This window comes from Nothoprocta perdicaria, unplaced genomic scaffold, assembly GCF_003342845.1.
Source record: "Nothoprocta perdicaria isolate Ctin4 unplaced genomic scaffold, notPer1 scaffold_97, whole genome shotgun sequence".
Classification (NCBI taxonomy): domain Eukaryota; kingdom Metazoa; phylum Chordata; class Aves; order Tinamiformes; family Tinamidae; genus Nothoprocta; species Nothoprocta perdicaria.
This window is the reverse complement of record NW_020456276.1, coordinates 2,768,726-2,785,704: the sequence shown is the minus strand read 5'-3', so window position 1 is coordinate 2,785,704 and position 16,979 is coordinate 2,768,726. Positions and strand designations below refer to the sequence as shown.

Genomic DNA, 16,979 nt, shown 5'->3' with positions numbered 1-16,979 from the left:
GGATGTGCCCCAGGGACCGCCCCGCTCCCTGTCATGCCAGGGCCGTCCCGCGTTGCTGCCACGGAGCAGCCGGCGGGCTCAAAGGCCTTGGCCAGGCCGCGTTCCCCTCATGGCCTTCATCCCTGCCAGAGCAGCGCCAAAGCTGCTCCGTTCCCAGGGGCGCCTCCCCGAGCCCCGCGGCCCCGCGGAGCGGAGCAGAGCGGGTGCCCACGGGCAGTGTCTGCCGCCAGGCAGCAGGTCCTGGGCCACCTGGCTCAGCGCCCACTTGCTGCACACGAGCTCGTGCGCTCGGCGCCACCTYCATCAAGGTCCCTGGGTGCTTTTAGCTGCTTCCCTAAGGAAGGGCTGTTCCCGTGGCCACCCAGGCACCATGGAAGTCACAGGCAGGTTGGACACATTGAAGGGAATCCAGCTCCGCCAGGCACCGGTGCTGGAGGTGGCAGGTGAGAGGCCAAGGGTAAAACCCCGGCTGGGTCAGGTGGCCGCTGGGTGTCCCTGGTGTTCTTTTTCCTGGCACGGTGCCATGCCAAGGGGTCGGGCGCAATAGGAGCGGCCACGTCAGCTGGTGGCGGGCGCCGCTATAAAGGGGGGTGGTGGCGGTGGCGCAGGATGCCACCATGGCCAGAGCGCCGCTCCTCTGCCTGCTGCTGCTGCTGGCAGCCGGCGCGCTGGGCTCGCCGCACGAGCGCGGCCTCATCTTCAACCTGGTAGGAGGCACCGCTCGCCGGGGCGCCGCTGGAGCTCCAYGGCGGCCGTGCCCAGGGCTTGCGCTCGCCGCAGCCCTGCCGCTCGCCGCCCAGCGGCCCTGGCACGGCCGCGTTCCTGCTGATTCCRTCCTGTGTTGCAGGACACGGGGGAGCTCTGCGTGCAGAGCGCCCAGTGCAAGAGCGGCTGCTGCCACCGTGACAGTGGGCTGAGCCTGGCGCGCTGCATGCCCAAGGCAGCCGAGACGCAGGAGTGCTCGCCCAAGGTGCGTCCGGGTGCTGGGCGTCCCCCCCGACCGCGGCGCCGGCTCCCCTGCTCACCCCACACCCCTGCCCTCTGCCCCACAGACCATCTACGGCGTCTACTACAAGTGTCCCTGCGAGAGCGGCCTGAAGTGCGAAGCTGACAAGAGCATCGTGGGCGCCATCACCAACACCAACTACGGCATCTGCGAGGACCCGCGGGGCCGCGCAGCGCTCAACCCCCACCAGTAAAGAGCATCTCRCGCTGAGTCACCGAGTGGCATCTTCGCATGGGRAYGGGGACAGGGAYGGAGGGGATGGGGACGGGCGCTGGGGGTGGTCAAGTTGGCGGGCTGCTCTCTTAGCTGGTGCTCTCTGCGCCCTCAAAGAAGGAGCTCTCAAAGGAGCCGAAGGTGGTTTCGAAATCAGCATCAGCACCCGCGGCACTGCCGTTGGCTGCGTCCTCTTTGGCGAGCTGCAGGCTGAGGATGACCTTGCAGGCCTGCAGCTGCACCTCCTCCTCGGGGTGCACGAAGACGGCGAGCAGGCGCTCGGCCAGGCGCGAGTCCTCGCCGAAGAGCGCGCGCTGCAGCGAGCGCTCGCCRAAGGGGCGCCGCGCGGCGCGGAACGCGGGCCGCTGGCTGCCCTCGTGCAGCACCTCCACGAGCCGCAGCATCTCGCGCAGCAGCGTGCCGGGCTGCGACGCGTGCAGCAGGCTCAGGAAGTCGGGCTGCACCTGCCGGCGTCACCGGGGTCCCCTTTAATCCGTGGCGGGGGACAGAGGAGGGTGCCGGTGCTTCGCGTGTCCCCCCGTGCCCGCCCAGTACCTGGCAGTTGAGGATGTCGTAGAGCAGGTCCTCCCTGTGCGCCAGCTTCACCAGCAGCTTGAGCACCTGCACCTGTGCGAAGGAGGGCCCGGGCCGTGCTGGGATTCCCGCGGGGCCTGCGGCACCCGGGGCTGCGTTGGCCTCACCTGCGCCAGGGGCCCGTCGGCCTGCAGGAAGTCGACGAGGGCGGGCACGGCGCGGCGCAGCAGCGGCTCCAGCGGCGGCGGCAGCGGCAGCGCCTGCAGCAGCCGCAGCCCGGCCACGTGCATCTCCGCATCCCATGTGGACGTCACCAGCTCCAGCACCTTGGGCACGTACTCCTGCGCGGGGCGGCCGTGCCGCTCAGCCCAGCCACCAGTCCCTGCACCCCGGTGCCCCGGCACCCCGACCTGCCTGGATCTGTGCGTGGAACTTGCGGATGCTGGCGAAGGCCTTGAGGGCGTTGAGCGCCTGGATGGCGATCTCCCTGTCTCCCTCCTCCAGGCAGGAGGCCACCAGGCGGATGTCCTCGGCAGTGCAGGCGGTCGCCTGCGGGCAGCGMCGCGTGGTGGGCACCGTGAGGTGCCCATGGGTGCCAGCGCCACCGCTGTGCGCCCCGGTGCCGCTTACCTCGGCCTCCAGCAGGTAGACGCAGCGGGTGATGCTGTTGAGGACCATGCTGCGYGCGTAGCCGTCCTGCCGCTGGCCCAGCGCCGTGAGCAGCTTGCGCAGCTCCCGCGAGTCGCCACCGTCCCGTGCCATGGCCAGCCCTGCGGGGCAGCGGTCAGCGCCGCACGGCCGCTCGGCCCTGCCGGCGCGGTGCAGGGGGGCACTCACGGGCGATGCTGGGGGGCTCGGCGCCGCCGGGGGGGCAGCTCAGCCCCGCCTGGATGGTCCTGTAGAGCAGGTAGACGGCACCGGCGCCTGTGGCCACGCTGAGCACGTAGCGGCCTGTCCACTTGTCCCAGCAGGCGGCCATGGCCGAGCCGCCCATCGCCGCCGCCGCCAGGCCCCTTGTGACCTCAGGGACACCCTCAGCTGGGGCGACGGGACGGGGGGGGACGTGGAGCCCCGGGGGGCTGCCGGGAAGCTCTTGGGGGGCATTAGGCAGCCCAGGGGTGATGCCCCCACCACCGCAATGCTGCCGGSGGTGCCAGTGCTGGCCAGGCGTAGCTGTGGCTTGGACACAGCCGCGGGGACCCCGCACACACCGGGCCCCCCCACGCGGCCACCAGAGTGGCTCGGCCCTGGGGGGCAGGGTGCCATGTGTCCCCCTGCAGCGCGGAGGGGYCCCCAGCCTCTGCCCCCCACTTGCTATGGGGGGGTTTGGAGAGGGGCTGGAATGAAGGGGTGGGAATGGGGGGTTGGGGGAGGAACACGGTGGGTGGCCTTGGCCAGCCCAGCCCTATATATTTAGTGGCAGGGGGTCTGTGTTTGGCAGCCCCCGAGTGAACTCCATATTAAAGGGAGCCAAGCAAGGGGGGGCAGCCAGTGAGGGGCACCCCAGCCCAGCCCGATGCTCCCCTGCGCCGGCAGCACTGGGGCACGAAACACCAGCAGGGACGAGGACAAGGACAAGGAGGAGGAGGAGGAAGCCGAAGCGCCGTAGCAGAGTCCTGGGCACCGCTGCACCCGCCCCCGCAAGGCACAACAGCAGCACCCATGGGTGCYGGCGGGGCGGCCCCGSCRSSCGGCGCGTCCTGGCCGGGGCTCCCCGGCGGCCCCCCCGCCGCGGCCGGGCTGTTTTGGCCGCGCGGGTACAGGATGTTCTGTTCCCGCTCGCGCCGCCCGCCTGCGCCGCGGCCGCCTCCCCCCTTTCCTGCCGCCCGCGGCCTTCACCTTTCCTTCTCACCGCCTTTAACCCTTCTCCGGCTCGCACGGAAGGACAAGCTCCTTTTCGGCTCTTTCTTTGCCTTCTTTTTTTGGTATTTTTCTTTCCACCCTTAATTTTTCCTAACCTGCCCTGAGCAACGTTTCCCAAAGGTTTTTGCACCCTGAGCTGCTGCTGGCAGAAGCTGGGATGCTGGCTGCAAAAAAAAAAAAAAAAGAAAGAAAAGATGGAAATACCCAAATCTGCACCCGGCTGCTCTGAGGGGAAAATTTTGTCTTTATTTTTTCTCTCTTTTTTTCCCCCTCTTTTTCCTCCCCCCTCTGCAGCGCTCAGGGAGGGCTCTGCTCCGGGCCCATCGCGGCTGCTGCTCACCGGTCCCTTCGCCTTTGCTGGAGGCGCCGATGGCCGGTGCTGGCCCCGAGGCTCCCCCACTCCCGCTTCCCCCTGCAAGAGCTGCAGGAGCCCGGGAGGAGCAGCCGGAGGGGCAGTCCGGCCTTGGCTGCACAGAGCAGCGCTCCGGGCATCCCGGCTGCTGCCGGCCGCTCCGYGCGGCTGGTGCCGGCGCCCAGCCGCGTCCGGAGGGGGCTCCTCGCGCCGGGGCCGCCTGCCCGGCTGCTGAGTCAGCCTGTTCCCTGATGCCCGGGACAGGGCGGCCCCGCGCCGGGGGCGCTGGCGTGGCGCCGGCGCCCGCGCGGCTTCACCGCAGCCCGGGGCGCCCGCTCTCTGTGGGGAGGTGCGTGCCGGCCGCGCGCGCCCCACGATGCTGCCTCCGTTGTGAAGATCCAGTTATTATCTATTTGGAGCGGTTAAACACCACCCAAAGCGAGTGGCGAGACGCCCTCATTGCAAAGCTCCTCGAGTGGAGCCCYGGGTGGGATCCCTGCGGGAGCAGCGTGCCTGGGGCCCATGGGAGCATCCTGGCRCCCAAGGGAGCTCAGTGCACTTTGCCACGTCCAGGCCGGAATGTACTTTGTGTTCGAAGTGGCGCCGGGCCAAGCGCTCTCCAGAGCCAGGCTTGATTCATCCGCTGCAGGTCCTKCTGCATCCTGCTGCTGCGCGCCCCGCGGAGCCCGTCGGCAGCGCCCAGAGCGGCCAAGGAGCCTTTCCCGGCTATCCCACCTGCCAGTCTGCAAGCACAAGTTGCTTATTGATTATTTAATTTATTTATTAATTTATTGTAATGGTTTTTCCAGGGTGAAATATCCCAGGAAAGCTTCTCCTCCTTCCAGCCGTGGGGAGCCAAGTTTTGCCCTTTGCCGCTTCCCACCCGGGATTCAGCACCCAGAGCCATCGCTTTACCCGGGAGCGCGATGACAGCAGCCAAGAAAAWGCAAGTAATAGAAGACACCTGAAAACACACGATTTCCTTTGATGTGCCACGTGCACCGAGATTCTGTGATGCAGTTTCTGAGGCCAAGCCGGGCGGGAGGCCCTTCTCCCCCTTGCTCACTCCCCAGCGCTGAAGGCCAATTAACCCGGGTTATTTTTGGAGAAAGGCAYGGGTGCATAAAATTATCCCCTCTCCCAGATTTTCGGCACTCGGGGATTTTCCAGGGWTTTTTTTTCGTGCTGTTTCTTCCACGCGGGGCGGGATGGAGGCCTCGGGGCGGTGGCAGGACATGTGCAGCCAGCTGGATGGCTGGGGGGAACAACGCGTCCCCCTGGCAGCGGGCACTGCCTTGGGAGATTATTTACGGGATTTCTGGCTCCCGACAAGCAGATTTCCTCAGAGCTTGGGTTACAGGAGGCAGCGAGAGGGCACGTTTGGGACCCCCACGCAGTGCGTGGAGGCACGGAGCATTTTGCAAGATGCCTTCAGAGCATTTCACCCCACATGGACCCCGTCRCAGCTCTGATTTGGGTGTTTTTAGAGGATTTTTCCCAGCTGCTCCTGGAGCACCCAAGCCTCTGCCTGGCATGTCCCAGTTTTGCAGCACCCAGATGCCACTTGGATAAAGCCCTCCAGGGACACAATGCTCCAAGGAGAAAACGCTCTAGAAATAAAACACTCTAGGGATAAAATGCTCCACAGAATAAAATGTTCCATGGGTGAAATGTGCCATGGATAAATGCTGTGAGGAGAAAAATGCAACAAGGATAAAATGCTGTGAGGATAAACTGCTCCAAGAACAAAATACTCCAAGGTTAAAATATCTAGGGATAAATGCTCCAGGGATAAAACTCTCCAAGGATAAAATGCCCCGGCACCCTGCACAGGTGCAAAGCACCTTTCCATCCTATCCRCGTCCTGGGAGGACACACGCTCCCCTTCCTTTAAAATGCCCCCAATTTTGCCTAAGGAGCTTTGGAGCATCCCGGCCGCTCCAGCCTGGCCCTGGCGTGTCGGGGTGACCCCAGGAAAGCCAAGCTGTGACTCTCCCAGCTTTTTGAACTTTTATTTTCTTTTTCAACAGGCAGCCAACTCCAAAGGACTCCTACAAATAAGACATGTGCCAAGTATTTTGCTTTTTTAATTATTATTTCCTGCGAAACAAGGAGACTGCCAGTTTTAGTGGTGCAAAGCGGCAGAATCCAGGTGCCAGCCTTGGAAAAGCTGCTGCTCTGCTTCCCAGCGGCGCCGCGGTTTTGGTGGGTGCCGTGGTCCGGATTGGAAGTCCTTGGGTGCTGCATGGGGTGAACGGGGTCCTGTAGGGGGATGCGGAGTGTTGGACCCCACCCCGGGCCTTGCATGAGGCCGGACCCCCCCATTCCCCCCGTCATGGCATTGCACAGAGCMCCCCAGAGACACTGCACGAGGCCCATTGGGCACAGCACCGACTCCCAGGTCTCGCATGGAGGCCCCAAGTATTGCAGAGAGCTCCCTGGAGCATCGCACGGTGCCCCCGGGGCATCGCACCGACCCCGGGGCATTGCCCAGCCTGCCCCGGGCACTACACGGACACCCCGGGCTGTGCATGGACCCCCAAGCATTCCACAGCTTCCGCGGACACTGCACGGTCCCCCCGAGCCCTGAATGGAGCCCCGGGCCCTGCACGGCCCCCCGGGCAGTGCATAGTCCCCTGGGCCCTGCACGGCCCCCCGGGCCCTGCACGGCCGCCCGGGTCCCGCTCCGGGTCCCGCTCCGGGTCCCGCTCCGGGTCCCGCTCCGGGTCCCGCTCCGGGTCCCGCCGCCGCTGCCCGGCAAGTGCGCGGGGCGGGGCACGGCAGGGGCGGGGCGAAACCCCCTTCATTTACATACGGTCTCCGGCAGAGCCAATGAGAAGGGGCTGCGGGAGTCGCGGGCCGAGACGGGCATGTCGGACGGCCAATAGGAGGCGGCAGGAGGGGCGCGGCGCGGCGCGGCGGCCGGGGGCGCTCGGGCCGGCGCGGGCGCGCGGGGCCACTCGCGGCGGGCGGCGCGGCGCGGCGCGGCGGGCGCGGGCGGCAGCGGCAGGTAGGGCGGCGGGGCGCCGAGCGCGGCACCTGCGGGGGCTGGCGGGGCCCCGCGGCGGGACGGGGGCCGGTTGTGAGCCGGGGGGGTCGCTCTGGGGCCGAGGGGACCGCATCGTGCGTGGTGGGTGCGGGATAGCCCCTGTGCGGAGCGCCGTGTGGCTCGGGGGCTCGGTGCGGCGCTGACGGGCCCGGCTGTGGGGCTGCGAGGGGTCCCGCTGCGTGCGGTGCCCGAGGGGACCTGCAGTGGGGCTGGCGGGGCGGTGTGGGGCTGGCACAAGGGGCGTGTGGGGCCCTGCGTGGGTCCGCGTGGAGCTGCCTATACGGTCTATAGGAGGTGTTATGTGGGCCCGCGGGAGCCCCGTGACGGTCTGCAGCTGCCGGGGGTGCGCGTGGGGCTGGGGGCCCGGCGGGTTTCCCCGCTCATCCCTGGGCCCTCGCGGTGGAGAGGCCCAGTGGAGAGGCCACGTTYGCCCCCGGGCCGCGGGATCTGCGTGCGGAAAATCACCCGTTCCCGAGCCGTGGGGCGCCGGGYGGCCCAGCGTGCCCTCCCGCTGGTGCGGCCGTGTCCGGGGCCGCGCGCCGTGTCCGTCCCACCTCGTGCCCCTCGGCACCTGCGGCGCCCGTTGCCTCTCCCTGGTGCGAATGCAKAGACCCCTCACAGAACGGGGCTTCTGTGCCAGGGTGCTGCTGTTTCCTCTCTTGCCATCTACCAGGAATATCCTGCAGAGTGTAAACACAAATATATAACCTCATTTGGATTAATTACTGTGGGTTACCYGAGGAAAACGAAGTTTCTTTTTTCCTATAAGCTCCCGCTGTCTTTTCCGGTCCTCTTAGGAGCAGTGAACGGGATGGTCTCCCTATGGTTATCCCGGGTGTAACTGCATGTTCAGATGCGCGGTGGTGCCGCCGCAACAGAGCTGGCAGAGCCCTGGGAGGCGGCGGCCGCGCTCCGCGCTCCGACGGCGGCCGCGCTCCGCGCTCTGTGCTCCGGGCTCTGTGCTCCGTGCTCCGACGGCGGCCGCGCTCCGGGCTCTGTGCTCTGGGCTCCGCGCTCCGACGGCGGCCGCGCTCTGTGCTCCAGGCTCTGTGCTCCGCACCCCGACGCCGGCCGCCTTTGTGCCCCGCCGGGAGCTGCGCGCATTGAGCAGGGCGGTCGGTGCTGCGGGCGCCGCGGCGGAGCTGCCGTTGCGGGGAGCTCCCTTCCGTRGGGTGAGCGCGGCGCACCAAAGGCTGCGTCTGAGAAGCCGCCGCAGCCCCATTCCTCAAAAAGAGGACTGGGGGGAGTCGGGTTTTGAAGGTGACGTTTGTTGAGATGCGACTTTTGCGTAAAGAGCCGTTAGGTGGAGTTGGGGCGTCCGTCGGGGGACCAAATCCGTGCTAGGAGCTGGGGTTGCTGCTCGGCGGCACGGCGTGTGCGGGAGCCGTGGTGCTGCCCTCGCCGCGCCGGCCCTGTGCGTGGCGGGAAGGCAGCGCAGACCCATCCGAGGGCCGGCCGCACCTCCKCAACCTGCCCTTCATCCGCGGCCTCCGCAGAGCTGCGAGCTGCTGCGCCCAAAGGGCGAAGTCTCCYGTCCGAATTTTAGCTAAGGATTTGCTTTCCGTTTTGATTGGGCGCGTTGAGGATTGCGGTCTGAAACACATGGGTTTTTATTCCTGGTGGCAGACACAGTACAGCGGCCGGAGGGCGCGTAAGCAGAGGAAGTGCCCACAGAGGGTTAAAACTCGGAGTAGGGGGACTGGGAGGAACGACTGTTTTCCTTCTGCAGCGCTAAGAGCGTCTGGGAGCGGGGCTGGAGTGTCAGGAACGGGGCGCGATGGAGGAGCAGCATGAGGCAGATCGGGAACCCGCAATGGGGGCTGTGGGCAGTGSGGATGGGGTGGGAAAAGGCAGTCACCAGGAGAAGGAAGGGGCCTGGAGCGGGGCCGACCGCGAAGGAGGCGGTTGGTGGACGGAGGCACCATTGCATCTCTGGAAGGCTCTGCGGAGATTCGYGACGAGCAGAACGAGCAGAGCTCCTGTGATGGCACCAAGAAGAGGGAAAAGCAGGCAGGTTTCTGGGGAACTGGGYGGAGGCGACGGCTCCTGCTGAATCCTCCGATCGGAGGTGGCGGCTCCTGCGGCCCCCGCGCCTTGGGGCACTGAGGGGGGCTGCRGGGATGAGGAGGGTGCCGTGGGGACGAGGGACCTCGCCAGGCGGCCTGGGCRGCCTCCCAGGGGCTCCTGCCCCAAATCCAGTGGTAATTTGGGAAGATTTGGGCTGCCAGTGATGCCKAAGGGAGAGGAGGCATCTCCGGGGCAAGGCTGCAAGTCGGAGCATTGCTTTGTCCGGGGGGGAATGYGTGCAAAGGAAGATGTTTTGGGATGGGGAGAGTTACCGCTGGCTCTGCCCAAAGTGCTTGGGGTCCCTGCCCTGCAGCAGGGAAAACGCGTGGCTGCTGCTTCCTCGCCCTCTTCATTAGATTGGATTGCTTTTTTAAAACTAAGGGAATTCCAGCTTCCCAGCTCTGTGCAGCACCTACGTATTTGGGTTATTTCAAAGTCCTTTCCCAGTGCTAGTAAAAACTCTCCCACTAAGAAGAACTGGAAAAGGACAATCCTCAAGGAGGAAAAAATCCCAATCTTTTAATGTCAAGGAAACTAAACAGGGTGAGCAAGGGCTGCCAGAAGGAGGCTTCTGGAAAGCCTGCACCGAAGCGTATTGTTGGGGAACATTGGCACGGTGCTGTGTAATTAGGTGGGTTTTAATTACGGGCTTGTGAAGATGCTGTGCGTGAGAGCGGCGCGGCAGGACACGGGTTGCCCAGAGCTCGGTGGAAGGTGTCTCGGGATTGGGATTTCTGTCCATCTCGCGAGTCRTCTCCCTGCTGCTGTCGTTCCTGGCTCGGAAGAGAGCGCTCTGTAATAAAGTGTGCGGAGAATCACCTGCCCGGTGAGGACAGGGAGAAACAGAGCTGTGTTTTAGCAGTTTTTACCTAAATGGGTTTTTCTTTTGGTGCCGTCAGACGAGGGGGTGTTGTGTGAACGTGGGTGAGCTGGAGGCTGTGCTGGTTCCTCGGGAGCTCCGCGCTTCCCGAGCCGTCACGCAGAGCGGATCGTTATGCCCAGCGCTCCCGGACGCGGATAACTCCCATTCCCGAAACGGGCGTGAGGCTCCGGCCGGTGGGATGTGGCCGGCGGGAGCGGCAGGTAAACACGTTCCCAAAGCATCCCCGGCGGTTGCACAACTCCAGTGTAAATCTTTAATGCCCTGCTCCGTGGATCCCTCACTCGGGGCTTGGAAAACAGCTCCAAGCGCTTTCTGTAAAAGAGCAGGCACGGCTTAGAATTGCAATTGCAGGGAATAATTTAGCAGCAGGGAAAGGAGATGACTTCCTGACTTGCAGTGGGCTTCCCGGTTACTTATACGCCACATTAATATTAAAAAATAGCTTTAAAGTCAGAGAAGTTGGAAGATCCCCGCAGGGTGGGTGCAAGTACCGCTATARCAAGTGGCCATAGGGAAGCACCATAGGGGCACGAGCCGAGCGCTAGAGAGGGGATATTTTGGCAAGAGGGTTGTGCAAAAAAATCACTTTTTGAAGAAGAGGCTTTTGGATATTTAAATTGGGGCAAAACACCTTTTCCTGGCCGAGAATTCATGCATTTATACATTTATACCTGCCTCTTGAGGGAGCAGCGGAGCTCTAACCTCTGTGTTTCATTCCCACTGTTGGGAAATAATACGTTCCATATATCATATATATATATATATATAAATAAAATGTTGTTCTTTACATTCACGGACGTGAAAAGTCAGGCGTGAGCAGCACAACGTACGAGTTGCTGATAGAAGCTCACTTTGTGGCGCAGCTGGGGAGCTGTTTCCATAAGCTGCAGTTGTGCTCGACATAMGTAATTCTGCGTGTGCGGCTGGCTCTGAAAACAGGGAAGATGCCGAGGTGGGAAAGCGGGCGGCCGGGTGGGCTGGGGGGCTGCAGTGAAATCCCCTCCCGGCTGAGACGTTCTGCGCTCATAAATAACGGGTTGGCTTTTAGAAAATGAGCCTGGCTAGAAGCATGCCTGTTTTGATGTGTTTGAGGTTAAGTCTTTGCCCTTTGCTTAAATAAAGCTGACTCTAGGAAGCCCCGTTGGGTTTGGGTGGCAAATACCCGTGCTGGATTGCTGTCCCGGTGCCGGTGGGAAGCGTTCCCGGGATGCGAGGCTTCCCGGGCTGCCAGCAGGCACCTTCCTGCCGGCTCTTCCTTGCGGATCCGATGGGGAAAATGGGCTCGCCTGCTTTTTTCCAGCTCTGGATCTTAACTCCGACATGAAGCGGTCCTCAAATCCTGGGGGATAAGCGCCCTGGGGCCGGGAATATGCGCGAGCCGGGCTGGCAGCATTCCCAGTGCCACCTCCCTTTTTCCAGGCAGGGCTCCTCCTTCGTTTGGAGGAAAGCGAGTTGCTGCTCCTGGCATTTCCTTGTCCTCTCCAAGGAAACCTGCTTTGGCTCCGGAGGAGCCCTGTGTTTCAAAACACGCCGGGAATTGCTGGGTTTCTTTCTTAACACAAAGGATTTATGCATCGTTCGTGCCCACGCGGCTCAAGGAGGTGGGATTATAACTAATGTATACATATATAGCAAATATATTGTGGGTGCGGGAATAATTGTTCCTCCTGGGGGAAAGAGCCCCCTCCCAGCAGCCGGCCCGTTTGGGATGGCAAAACCCCGGAGCGGGAGCCAGGGAGCGGGCCCTGGGTGTCGAGTACTTCTCACTCTGTAAAGATGACTTATATAACCTGCCCGCGGTGGTTTTTAACCCGTCCCGTTGTATAACCCTTCCTTATGAAAGCATTGGGCGTCCCTGCGTGTTCCCTGCAGCCCTCCAAGGCTCTGTCACCCACCCAGGAAAGTGGGAACCGTTTTCCTGGCTTGCACGTGGGCTCCCTAAAAACCCACGTGGCAAAGGTCTGTTGGGGCTTTTCCCGTGGCGGCTCCGGGCGTTAGTTAAGGATTTGGGACCTTATGGGCCCCCTTGTAGCACGGGGTGCTGGGGGCTCGGTGAACGCACCTCTGTCYGTGCGAGCCCCTGTTTTGAAGCAACCTGGAAAAACTGCAGCCAGAGGCATCTTCGTTACCGCTGCCTCGCTAAATAACCTGTTAAAGAGGCAAATTATTTGTTGTAGGCCCGCGTGGAGGCCTGAAGCGCCGGGGCCGCCCTCGGGCGGGCAGCGCGGGGCGGCCGGGCCCACRCGCTCCCGCCGAGGCCTTGGTTCCTTTCATTCGTTTTAAGAGCTTGTTGCGATTTGGAGACGAACTGAACCCACTTCGGAGGCTGGAAGATGTTATCCAGGCAGAGCGACGAGCGAGCGCGCCGAGAACGCGCGCGCCCGCCCGCAGCGCCGCCTCCTGYGGCTCCTGGCCCCGCTTCGTTCCTCTCCGAACCAGAACCCCCGGCTGCTAAATCCCACAGGGCTTTCCTGTGGGGGCCAGGGGGCTTGGAGGGGACGTCGGAAAGGCTGAACGCTGTTGGCACGTGCGTACCGTTGCCCCGTGTGAGCCGACGTGCTTGTAGCATGGTGCTGTGGTCGCCTATATAATCCATAGGTGGGAGGGGTGTATATATATTTATATATTTATATATTTATATATTTATATATTTATATATTTATATATTTATATATTTATATATTTATATATTTATATATTTATATATTTATATATTTATATATTTATATATATATATAAAATATATATATATTCATATATATATATATAAAATTTCAAACTGTGACACGTTCTGGAAGTGCACGTCTCTGCCCTGATACTCTGCTTGATCAGAACCTCGTAGATTCGAGCAGCTCTGCTGCCAGGGAAGCAAAATTCCCCCGATATTGCTAAACCTACGAGGTGGTTTTCCCCGTCCCTTCGAGGCCATATGTATAACATTAGGGCAGATGTATGTCTGGGATGGAGCTGGAGTTTATTTGGAGCTGCCCGCGCGTCTCTAATCTTGAAGTGGTTTCAGGAGGAACACTATGTGCCTGCTTGGGAAGCGAGTCAGATCTCCAAATAGATGACTAATGAAGTAAGGCCAGGCTGGAGATGGCTTTTTATCAGATTCGCACGGCCGGCCCGGCGGAGGAATCTTCCCCCTGACGAGCAAAGTGCCCTTTATTCCTGACGCGTTTCAGTGTCCCCGTGCCGAGCGGGGAGCTGCGGCTCTGCTGGGAAGCCCGGGTGGCAGAGACGGCTCTGGGATTTGTTTGGGAATCCAGGTTGCAGCTTGTGCCCCGGCAAACCGCGGCTCCTGCGGCTCCCTCCTGACGGCTGCTGTTAGAGGGGCCACGGGCCCTCATTCCATGACAGCTGTGGTGCGCGCCCAAAGGCACTGCGAGCAGTCGGGAAGGGAACCCTGGAGCCGCCTGGGTGCCCTTGGATCTGCTGCACTTGGGAGCAGCCCCGGCCTCTCATGCCGCCTTCCTTTCCCAGAGCCTCCAGAGGCTGAGGAGGAGCCGCTTTTTCTCTTGTGTCCTGCGTATCCTGGCTTTCCTGGCCCCTCCATACAGAGGAGCAAAGCCGATTTTTCCTAGCTTGAAGAATAAGGTGGGATTCCAACTCCCTTCTCCATGTTAAACCCTTATCCAGAGCAGTGGGGTTTTGGTGCACGAACCTCCCCGTGAGTGTCGGGACGCGTCGCCTCCCGGCCCCCCGTCGCTCCGCAGCCGCCTCTGCCGCCGGCGCCAGCTCTGTTGTTTTTCCTCTCCCGCCGCCTCCCGCTCGCGTCCAAGAGAGATCTGCAAAAATTACGTTTCCATTTGGAGCTGGAAAGTTCCTGGTATGCTGATTTCTAGGAAATGTGGCCGGGGCTGCTTGCCGAGCGGGTTTGGTGAAACTCGAGCATGTGCGATACCTGCGTGTCCTCGCGGCGGGTCGCGCAGCTGCAGCCCCCGCGCCTCGCCGGGAGCAGCAGCCGCGCTGCGCGCAGCCTGGACARCCCAAGCGCTCCTCGGAACGAGGCCGAGCGGAGCCTGCATCTGTACCGCGGAGCCTGCGTTTTCCTAGAATTGTGTTTTCTAGGATGGGGTTTTGTTTGGAAAGCACAAGCGGAGAAGGAAAAGGGGGGGAAAAAATTACTCCCCAAACCCCATGGCTTGAAAAGCTCCCATTCTATTTCGAGCCGCCTGTTTGTTCCATGAGCGCCGCGGTGCCGCACTTGGCAGGGGCTGCGACGGCCTCCAAAGAGGCCAAGCTCCGGCCACGGCACAGGCTGAGGAGAGGCCCTGGGAGTCCCGGGCGGCTCGCGCGGCACCGGCTCCTCTGGGATTTTCCATCAGCCGATGCGGGAGCGCGGAGCTTGGAGGAGCCGGGAGCTGCTGTCAGCGCGGGATGAGCCGGGGGGATTCCTGGCGGCAGGAAACGTGCCCTGGGCCGGCGGCTTCCCTGCTCGCTCGCGCTAACGGCCCGGTGCTCCTGGGGGACCGAACTGGTCGTTACTGCTTTATTGCTTTATTTTTAATTTTTTTATCCAGGTTGTGCTTTTGAGCAAATCTAGGATTTTATTTTTACCTAGCGACACTCAAAGCGAGCCAGATTCCGGAGCCTTGCCTCTGACTTCGGATTTGCTGTGGAATTTGCATTAAATCTGTGTCTCGCGTGCGCATCCGGAGCGGCCTCGCAGGCCCCCTTGCCTGCTCCCCTCAGCTAGGGGTTGTTAAAGGTATTTCAAATTAATTAAGGTTTAAGTAGTTGCACTTGAAGGAAAAATTCTGCCCAGATGTCGAAGCCTATAGATTTTTGCCTGCATTTTAAGACTTGTTTATTAGCACTGCTAAATTGCAGATTAAACAGTTGCGCTGAATTTGTGGATCATCTGGAGAGCGGGGACTAATGGAAAACAAACAAATAGTAATAARAGAAAATGTCGCTTTCTTTAGGAACCCACAGAAATGGTACGTTTTTGCACCGTAGCGAACAGGACACGTGGTCTGTGCGGCCTGAGCACTGGCAGGGGCCAAGGAGGGCTCTGCAGTTTGCCTGTCACCTTCCTTTTTCCTTCCCCATCCGAATTCCGCGCTCCCGTCTCGTGGAAGCTTGTGGAGCGGCTGGGACCGGATCCCGGGTTCCACTTGCAGCCTCTCCCGGGCACTCCGGAGCACGCGGGACCCTCCGGAGGCGCCAGAGAGGGATGCGTTTGGGTAAGTCCGTCGGGAATGCCGGGATATGTTGGCTTTGGACAATTCCCCTCGTTTGGCCTGAGAATGCTCCACAGTGGGGAGCTTCAGGCATGTGACACCCYCGGTGTCACCGAAGCCCCTCGCGCGTCCCCGCCTGCCTGTGCCGGGGGACGGGATTTAAATCCCGGGGAGCAGCCACTTTCCTGCAACCGATTGCTCCAAATCAGTCGGCATCRGGGAGCCTGGCCAGCCCTCCCCGCTCCACGGGGCCGCTCCGAGCTGCAGCAACCACAATATTCCTTAAATGCAGTTGGGGACGTTCTGTTTTTTTGCGAGCTGCAGGTTCCCGAGCTCTTTCATAACGTGGACCACATCTTAATAGCCGGTCTCGCGGGCTCCATCCCTCCCACTGCTCGTGACGCAGGCGCCCTCCCCTCCCACTCGCCTTGGACGGCTTCCCTGGGTGACTACAGTAATTGCTTACGTACAGAAATAATAAGGAGGATGCGTGGAAGGTATTTTTAGATGTCTCTTGGTGTGATTTAGCAATGGGGAGCCAGCACAGGCTGCTCCTGCGTCGCGGCGGTGGCCATCCTGCGGACCCTGGGAGCGTCTGGCTCCGAGGCTGATCCCGCATCTCCAAGCGAGCCCCTCGGCCAATGTGTTTTGCAGAGGCGCTGTGCAATGGGGCGGCCGTCGCACGGGCCGGCGTTCCCGCCGCTCCGCTCGCCCGCGGGAGCCGGGCACGGGCGCGTGGCCGCGCTCGCCGGCCGTGGGAAGCAGCCCCCTGCGCACCTGCATCCCGTCCCGTGTCCCACCGCGTTTTCCACCGCTGCTCCCTCTCGCAGGAGCTGCACACGTGGCCGCGGGGGCTCCCCCGCATGATGCTGTTCTCCTCGTTAGGGCATTTTGGGTGTTGCCAAACGGGGGGAGATGCCCTGGCATCATTCGGTGCCACCGTGAGCCCTGAGCCCTGCACGCGGCTCCGGCGGCTCCGGCCACGCGGAGCCCTTTGTGTCTGGCCGGTTTCCTGTGTTTGGGGCAGACTCCGATTCAGCCCTTCCCCTCCGACGCTGGGCACACAAGTGTCCTCGTGCTCTTACAGCAACGACTTCTCTGCCTTAAAAGCTGAAAACCCCCTTCCTTTTCTGTTTCTGACGCCCCAAATGAATGATTTCTCCCGCTGGTCGGCATCAGCCTCCACAACGAAGCCTGCGGGAAAGTTTTGCAATTCTAGTGACTTAAGTGGATCTGTTTCACGTCGGAAAAGAAACACTGCTTTCTAATTCTGTGTCACGCGGTTCCCTGCTTACGCGGGACCACCAAAACCGAGCCCTGCAACCTGGAAAACTGTCAGGAAAAAGGTATTTTGAAACTCCAGGCTCTTCTGTAATGGGGCAGCGTTTCCGCGCCTCTGYCTTTGACGGGAGAGTGGCCCTTTCAGCGCGCCCGAGGGACAAGGACAAGCTCCTCGCACAAGGAGCTTCCAGTTGCGGCCTTAACTTTACGCGTGCGTTCTGTCTTCCAGCTTGATGAAACTTTCCTGTTAAAAATAAATGCAAAAGAAAAAAACAAAACAGAAAMCCCGCCCAAGCTGCCAAACCTTTCTGATGTCCTGGTGGTGTTWGGGTTGGCCAGTTCCCCCGTGCCCACTCCCTGGCCCTCCGTGTCCCGTCCCGTGCCGCCGCCGCCAGCCCTTCTCTGCCCTGCAGTGGGGCCTCTGCGCAGCCGATCACTCCAAGCACCGTTTCTTACGGCCTTTCTGTGAAATTTCGTTTTATCTGCTCAAACAGCTGGCATTCTCCTGCCATTGCTGTTTTTTTTTGCCTTTTTTTTTTTTTTTT

The 16,979-nt window shown here is 61.6% G+C and overlaps 3 protein-coding genes across 3 annotated transcripts in view; 2 read left to right on the top strand and 1 right to left on the bottom strand.

Annotated features, from left to right (window-relative positions):
• Nucleotides 1-617: 617 nt before the first annotated feature.
• CLPS (colipase) lies at nucleotides 618-1,199 on the top strand. The gene is made up of 3 exons (XM_026053107.1): nucleotides 618-707; nucleotides 848-970; nucleotides 1,053-1,199. The coding sequence occupies exons 1-3, from the start codon at nucleotides 618-620 to the stop codon at nucleotides 1,197-1,199; spliced, it is 360 nt and encodes a 119-aa protein (XP_025908892.1).
• Nucleotides 1,200-1,308: 109 nt separating this feature from the next.
• Nucleotides 1,309-2,747, bottom strand: ARMC12 (armadillo repeat containing 12). Its single transcript, XM_026053106.1, has 6 exons — nucleotides 2,591-2,747; nucleotides 2,384-2,523; nucleotides 2,168-2,302; nucleotides 1,921-2,094; nucleotides 1,775-1,846; nucleotides 1,309-1,683 (listed from the first exon to the last, which is right to left on the bottom strand). Exons 1-6 carry the CDS (start codon nucleotides 2,745-2,747, stop codon nucleotides 1,309-1,311), a joined length of 1,053 nt encoding a protein of 350 aa, XP_025908891.1.
• Nucleotides 2,748-6,960: 4,213 nt separating this feature from the next.
• Nucleotides 6,961-16,979, top strand: part of FKBP5 (FK506 binding protein 5) — a 24,012-nt gene continuing 13,993 nt past the window's right edge. Inside the window, exon 1 of the mRNA XM_026053261.1 lies at nucleotides 6,961-6,978. The gene's annotated coding sequence lies outside the window, so the exon portion shown is untranslated. The remainder of the gene's footprint in view (nucleotides 6,979-16,979) is intronic.